At 39.3% G+C, this 7,877-nt stretch overlaps 1 protein-coding gene across 1 annotated transcript; it reads right to left on the bottom strand.

The window, feature by feature from the left end:
- Positions 1-799: 799 nt before the first annotated feature.
- LOC113575139 (C-C motif chemokine 19-like) lies at positions 800-2,468 on the bottom strand. The gene is made up of 4 exons (XM_027006467.3): positions 2,214-2,468; positions 1,706-1,823; positions 1,306-1,413; positions 800-1,195 (listed from the first exon to the last, which is right to left on the bottom strand). The coding sequence occupies exons 1-4, from the start codon at positions 2,290-2,292 to the stop codon at positions 1,180-1,182; spliced, it is 321 nt and encodes a 106-aa protein (XP_026862268.2). The 5' UTR covers positions 2,293-2,468; the 3' UTR covers positions 800-1,179.
- Positions 2,469-7,877: the final 5,409 nt, after the last annotated feature.

Below are 7,877 nucleotides of genomic sequence, written 5' to 3'. Positions count from 1 at the left end.
TCAGCGTAACTTTCCTCACTGGATAGATGAGGGGAAACACCATAGCAAGTATCTTTCAATGCGGTACCATTCCCAACCAGAATATCTACTTTCTCAACATCATCAATTATGCTGGTTATCCTAGAGTCAGACTTCATGCGCCATCACCTCTTCTATCTCTAAACTACACTCCTCCACGCTGACAGAATCACCACCAACGCCACAGCTATGGCTGGCAGCCGAGGGAATGGGGGAAGACTCATCTCCCTATTTGTCAACGTCAAATTACACTGCAATTATTGTGTAGCTTTTCTACCATTGTCCACCATAAAATATCATTTGCATGCATTTTCTGTCAAAAATACATCTATTTAGGACCGTTTTAGCTTCTGTAGAGTACCTGCTGTAAGGGTTGAGGTTAAAAGTTATCAAGATAATTCTGTGATTTGACCAGCAGGAGGTGCACTTTGACATTACGTTTTAGGCATTTAGCTGATGCTTTTATCCAAAGTGACCTACAATTATGACTGAATACACCTTGAGTGACTGAGGGTTAAGGGCCCAACAGTGGCAACTTGTCATCGGTGGGGCTTGAAATACAACCTTCTGATAACTAGTGAATTATTTTAACATGGTGGTTCTTTGAATAGCACTTGTAACATCATCTATTTAGTCAAACAATTTAATAAGTTCTCTCTGACATATAATAGTATACATTTATATTAAAGTTGTTCTCATAGAATATCTTATAGGAACCATTCAGTATTAAATATCACATGACTAACACATGATTAATACAATACAGACAACTAAAACATACTTGCAGATTTTTTTGGGAACCTTTATTTATATCAACAATACGAATCAATGGCATATAACTAAAAATAAACTGAGAACATTCCATATGTCAGTGTTTTGGTTATAAACAGTATGACAAAATAACCCATAGTACTGATGTATATGCTGCACACATTCCCCGTGTGTTGGGCTAAGATTCACATTTAAACAATCAGCATTAGTAATTTATAGTAATAATATTTCTATATTATTACTACTACTAATGATATTTAACAGCTTATTTATTTGGCAGTGGTTTCAGCTTTGGTCTGAAACAGACAAAGCATTCAGACCAAGTCACACCTATTGCAAGGTGAGAATCACAAGCAGCTGTTCTTGGATCCATTTGTCATGGATGTGCCATCATACTGCTTGTTGCCTGGGGGATTAGAAGTGGGAGAGCTTGTAAGTGCAAACACATTGGGAAAGCATTTCTGTTAGCTTCCAAAAATAAATCCCATGTGGTCTGGAGGAAACATAAAGACTCACCTTTTGGATTTTGGTTTAGATTTTCTTTCTAGTTGACTAATCAGTTTTCTAACCCATTTCTTGGTGGGAGGTGGTGCACACAGTTTCTTGCCCTTCTTTGTGATAAACCTGTAGAAAACAGCAGATAAGAAAATCAGTAAGACAATAGGCTGCTTGCCTTCAGCCCACTTCCATACAGGTCCGTCACCATCCACATCAAACGCACATTTATATTTCTGGTATTTATAACATTTACGACGTAGTTCATGTTTCTTATTTCAGATACATCAGTTTATGGCTGGAGGGAAACTCCATAGAAAGAGAGACCTCATGGAGAGGCATTGCTGACCACTGAGTTACAGTAAGTACTGCCAGAGGAGGAAATCTCAAGGTGACTGGGATGGTGTGTAATATAACTCACACTGTGGCATGCTCTCTGCAGCCCAGTGCTTCTGTCTGGACGTAGTAGGACTTCACCAGGCTGGGTGGAATGCTCTTGTTCTTGGTTGTCAAACAGCAGTCAGCCGCTGTGTCGGTGGCTATGAGAGTCAGTGCACACTGTAATGAAGTATGCGTAACAATAATCGCACTAATCTCACAGTGAACATATGGACTTAAGATGAGTGCACTGGTTTCAAAAAGAAGTATTCACTATAAAGTTAAAATATTGTTAAAATGTACAGTGTTAATTCTAGAGTATTTATTGTTAGTGAACTCTACTAAAAGCTACATATAGTACCTCCACGGGTAGGCTGTGTGTTGACACATTAGTTTATACACAAAACAAAAAGTCTACAGCAGATTTTTAAAAAAGTTCAGTCTCTTAGAGGATCCACTGTAAATAGTTTACATAAAATAAACTTGTATATAAAATATAATGAACCATGTGGGTCTTGCAATATCTAATCTCAGAATAGCGCAAGTCTCACCTTCTGCACAGTTCCAGCTGAAGACCAAGAGCATCATCAAAAAAGTAGCTGCAAGCACAGTCACACTCTTACTCATCATTCTGCTTCAGTGTGTGTGTCCTCCGCGAGTGTCCAGAGCACACCAAGCACGACCACTATATATTCTTGCAATCATACTTTCACTTTCGCCTTCCCCAGATTTGACATAAATGAACCTGTTGTGCAAACAAATCAAATACATATTTTTACCAGAAATCAGAGATACCTGCCAACTGCCCTATTCATTAGAGCACAAAAGAAAACCCCGCCTCCAGTGTGATCCTGTAATGTGCTTATCAGTGTCACATCTCATGGGAAAAAAGTCTTGGCATGCAGTTGATATATCTTACCGTTAATGCTCTGTGGTCTCCTCCCAGTGAGACATCACCAAATTACTTTGAAAAATGATCTAGACTGTCATCAGCTCCTTAGACACTGTATGAAATGAATGCAGTGTCCATTTTAAAAAATGATATTAATACTTGTCATGTGACTGACATTGTAATCTCATGTTTAATTACAGATTGTGTTTGCTCACAATGTTAATCCTTCTCAAACTCATTATATTATAATATCATAATATTCAGTATGATTGTAACAAAAGCAAGAAATAAATCTAATTAGATGGGATATTTACAGCCAAAAATAAAACTTCATTTATATGTTCTCCCCTGATTTCATCTGATATTTGATACACAATGCGAGTTGTAGACCATACAGCAATATGAAGGCACCATAACTGTTCAGACTGAAGGTGAGAAGTTAATATTAAACCATACAACAGGATACGTGAACAGGTTTAACCATTCACAGTCTTTAGTTACACAGAGAAAAGTTTCCTACCATGTTAATCTGTAACTGCACTTAGACCATGTACATGTAGAAGTCACAACCAGTTCTCTCTTCGTGCAGTTTTGTAATAAAGCTTTAGTAGTAAAACTGGTAATATTAACTAGTACAGTAGTCCTAAGGAGATGAGAAGTTAAAGAGGGGAGGTAATGAGATAAGAAGGGGAGATGAGAAATTAAAGAGGGGACGTGGTGAGGTAGGGAGGGGAGATGAGAAGTTAAGGAGGGGAGATTAGGAGGTAGCGAGGAGAACTGGGTGAAGCAATTGTACTTGCACAGATGTATTGCCAATATAGCTACAGTTTGTCACAAGCTACAGGTGCCACGGGTCTACTCCTGACATTCCAGATGTTCCAGGTGCTCCACCTCCTCTGTGCACTTTCTTGTTTTTGTTTAATAAATCTCTCCATGCACAAGTGCTCTTATTCTGTCTGAGTTATAATATAAAGTTAGACACACACACTTGCACACAGGCCACAGGGTGGGTGTCTATCAAGGAGGGACGTGTATTCTGCAAATAATACATTTCAATATCCCTCATCACTGTCTTAGGGCTGAGCCAAGAAATAAGGTTTAGACAAGGTTCATATGTTAAATAATAATCTATTTAAACACCAAAGTTGGATAAGGAGTAGGCCAGTACAGTGCAAAAACAGCCCTAATCTCTCTGGAGTTACTGGAGCAATTTCAATAACAAAAGTTTACATACTGTGTTATTAAGTAATCCACCTTTTCAGGTGAAATCCCCTAGATTTACTTGAGGTTTTCTGTCTGAGCACACATCAGCATACAAGAGAGAATTTCTGTGAAGATCAAGATGAGAAAAGATGGCAAACTGTGTCATGTGGGAATGAGATGAAAAGACTTCTGAGAAGCAGAAAAAAAAAACAAAACCTAAAACAGTGATAACAAGAAAAAGATCCCTGATAATGATTGGTAAGACAAAGGTGTTGCAATGAATACAGAATTCACATAATTTGATGGAAATTATGACTCGTGCATTAAAGTGCATAGCAAGCAGAGAAAAATAATAGTAGTATTCTCATTTTTATTTTGTTAATACATGTAATGAATGTTAATAAGAACCAGTTTATTCTTGGTACGGTATTCACATTAATCAATGTACAGGTTTAATGTAATAATACATTCCACCCAGGGCAGGCATTTATCAAGCACCTGAATCTAACAGGGTGGTTTCCAGATCCACTCATGTGATATTAAATAAAAATGAACGGAGCTACGTTATGTTTCTCCAGGATGTGAGATTGAAAAGCCTGGTACTCAGTCTCTCACCAGATGACTTCAATCTATGCTCCATGGAGTATTTGAGCATGCACAGTGGGACACCTCCAGGCAGACAATGAAATTCCTCACCAGGTCCACAGCAGCATGCTGAACAGCCGGGACTGAACCTGTCTGTAGAGTGCACTTCTGGTAATATTCTGGTCAGGACTCAAGGTTTAACCTGATTAATAACAGCAACAATCTAGTTAGTATAATATGTCAGGATATTATTTCATTTATGGCATTTAGCTGACACATTTATCCAAAGCAACTCACATTTATGACTGAACACTATTTGAGCAATTGAGGGTGGTGGGGCTTGAACTGGCAACCTTCTGATTACTAGTCCTTTAATCACTGTGCTACTATAATCATCTCAACATGCCACATCACAACCAGGCCACTTATGTTTTAGAGCAGGGAAAACTCCAGCTGCTGGCTTATAAGTTTTAAGATCTCAGATAGGTAATCTTACAGTGTTTGCTGGTGATCTGTAAAGACTGGAAATGCTGTCGTGATCCAGCTTCCCTCTGCATTTACAGGAAACGGATTTAATGAGCTTGATTCCAAAGGGGTAAGTTCAGTTAAGGACCTATGCAATAAGATTAACCGCTCCAAAGACTTTTATTCAACTTTTTAAACACACTTACACTCATTGCACCAAGACTAGGACTTTTAGGAGCCCAGAATAGACTTCTATTTATTTTGTTCTTGTTGTGCTGTCCTTTGTCAAGGGGCAGTCTTAGTTTCTCTCATGGTTTCTTCCTCATGCTCTTAGCCAAAGCTGGCAAGAAAAAACCTACCTTTCTCGCTCGGGGCTTGGACCCAAACAGCTGTAAAGCTGCTCTGTGCCAACACCGGTTGTAAAATGCTCTGCATAAATATAGACTTGACTTGATTTTGCCTTATGTGTGAGGCACATGTTTCTGTTTCTTAGGTTCTTTTCATGTCCCTTAACTGCACCCTCTCCTTAACACATCAAATCACTTGATTGAAATCTCCTGCCATGATATAATGCCACTTCATACACATATGTGAACGTATGTGGTGTTATTCCTCTCTGCCGACCGAATGAGAGCATTTTTTCTTTCCTTTTCTGCGTGACTGATAATACCAAATAATCACCTTCTTTAAACCTGTGAGGCATTGGATTCCAAAGCAACCGTTTACCTCATGAAACGCAAGAGAACCATGTCTTGCCACACTGCTTTCCCAAATACAGCCAAATGTCGGTCTAATCTCTCTTCACCGGACAGACATTCAGGCCTACGAACCTGCCTACTGCCATTCTGATATTATTGTTAAGCCTTAGGCAAGCATCATGTGGCACCTTCATTTCAGCCACAATACATGTTCACTGACAGTTCACAATAAATCACTGCTTCTTTGACTGCCAAGTATTTGCACTCCCACAAAATTCTCATGAGGCCATGGAGGTCATTGTGGAATGTTTCTACACTAGCTTATCGTGGTGATGATAAGATTATCCGTTCTGTTCCCTATGGTCTTTGCTCCAAGGGAGAAGAAAATACATAAAAACAGCCACAGCTCTTCAGTTCTCTTAGCTTTTGTTTCATTCTACTTCGGATGTTACATATTTACAGAATGTTTTAGATGGTAAACAATTAAGCACAGTCCAAGAAACAAACAAGGTGGTTGTTGTTTTTTTGCTCATTCTTTGTTCCATTTGGATGGCTGCCAGATTGTTGGAAACTCCCTCAGAGATGCCAAAGTATAAAAGGGGTGTGTCACTTTCCAGGAAGGAAAGGTGCTGTGTGCCAGGTGGGTATTTTGTCACTCATCTGCTGAAACCAATAGTAGATGTCCAAGATCAACAGACAGTAGCCAATCACCTGTACAGTCTCACAATACAATTGACTGATTCATTCACTGATTGACTGATAGCAAATAATAAAAATAACAATTAAAAAAAATTTGTCGTTAAAAAGACAAAAAATAAACTACTTCACCACGACAGTTCATCAGGACAGAGGTCTATAGCTGGCTAAGGCCACAGTGGCCACAGATAGCATGTAGTGAAAGGGTGGGGTTATTGGTTCAGTCCCAGAAGACTCCATGTGAAGTGGAGGACTAGCCCACAAACACTGCACCTAAAGTCTCCCTGCCCTCTACTGTCCGTGCAACGTGCAAACATACAGCTTACCAGGAAAACATGCAAGCTCCTGTTCATCGAGCACAGACTGACATTACAGCACACACCAATGGTGCATTCTGCCCCACCACCAGATCTGAGGAAAAATATATGACACAGTAGGTCCGCAGGTCTGCTAAATGCCTACATAAAGTGAAAAGTGACCAACCCTGTTCATCCCATTTTCATAAACCTATGCTGTGCTCTCAACCATCCCGCTAATATATAGTTAAGGAAATTATATGACCCCTTTGGAATTATCAGAATATCTGCATGAATAGCTCCTTAAATGTGATCTGAATTTGTTATTACTTAATATTTAAGTCTCACTTAACAAATAACACACAACAATTTACAGTGCCCCTTCATTAAATAAGCGTTTCAATCACTGAGGGGGAAAACATGTGAATCCATTTAACAGATAGTGGAACCCATGTCTATTAAATGGAGAAGGTCTAAGAACCAACAACAGAAATGAGGCAAACCACTGATCTTCACGAATTATGCGACAACTATGAAAAGGATAACCAACACCAAAAATAAAAGTACTAGTATCCATTCTAAGAGGAATAAATTAAATGCATCGCCACTAGTGTAGTGGGAAGTTGCCCAGGAAGAGGACACAAATATCATACACAAAGGGCAGGCTTCCATAGGAAAAAGTTAACAAAATGCCCCAAGGATCGGTAGGATCTTCTGGGCCTCAAAAAATGATTTTAGTGAGGCAATAACATGACACTACTAAAGATTAAGCTGACACCATGGTTAAAAAATATTGTGCCAAAGGTTTGTGTGTGCATGAGAAGACCCACAAACCTCTGAAGTCATGTCATCATACTGTTATCAGCCTCATGCTTTTATTCCCAAATAAAATACTCCGGGTCTAATTGATTAATGGGATTTTCAAAGATCATCTGTGTGGTAAGCAACATTTTCTCCCAAATATCAAATCAAACCAAATAAAATGTATTTACCTGGGGCTTTTTACAATACATGTTGTCACAAAGAAGCTTTACAAATGTCCAAGTCCAAGCCCCCAGTGAGCAAGCCAAGGGCAACAGAGGCATGGAAAAACTCCCTAGAACATGAGGAAGAAACCTTGAGAGGAACCAAAACTCAAAGGGGGCCCATCCTCCTCTGGCTGACAATGGTCTCCACAATAGTAACAATTTTTAAGAGAAACAAATAATAATAAAATGAAAAAATAAGCAATTAATGTCTAGGTTGGTTTTCTAGAGATCCTAGTCTTGTCCCGATGGTGTGCATGTATCCGAAACCCATCCCGCAAGACAACGTTCATCAAGGGCCATCAGAAGGTTGCCTGTTCAAGCCCCACCATCGCCAAGATGCCATTGTTGGGCC

This window comes from Electrophorus electricus, chromosome 19 (genome assembly GCF_041902795.1).
Source record: "Electrophorus electricus isolate QZ-2024a chromosome 19, ASM4190279v1, whole genome shotgun sequence".
Classification (NCBI taxonomy): Eukaryota; Metazoa; Chordata; class Actinopteri; order Gymnotiformes; family Gymnotidae; genus Electrophorus; species Electrophorus electricus.
The sequence above is the reverse complement of the archived record's forward strand: the minus strand, read 5'-3'. Positions and strand labels throughout refer to the sequence as shown.

What these genes read in the sequence shown, in the direction of transcription:
- LOC113575139 (XM_027006467.3), bottom strand. Translation starts at nt 2,292, where the DNA reads ATGATGAGTAAGAGTGTGACTGTGCTTGCAGCTACTTTTTTGATGATG. An exon ending in CAGCTGGAACTGTGCAGAAG is followed by an intron (nt 1,824 to 2,213) that starts GTGAGACTTGCG and finishes TGACTCTCATAG; the next exon opens with CCACCGACACAGCGGCTGAC. An exon ending in TGCAGAGAGCATGCCACAGT is followed by an intron (nt 1,414 to 1,705) that starts GTGAGTTATATT and finishes TGTTTTCTACAG; the next exon opens with GTTTATCACAAAGAAGGGCA.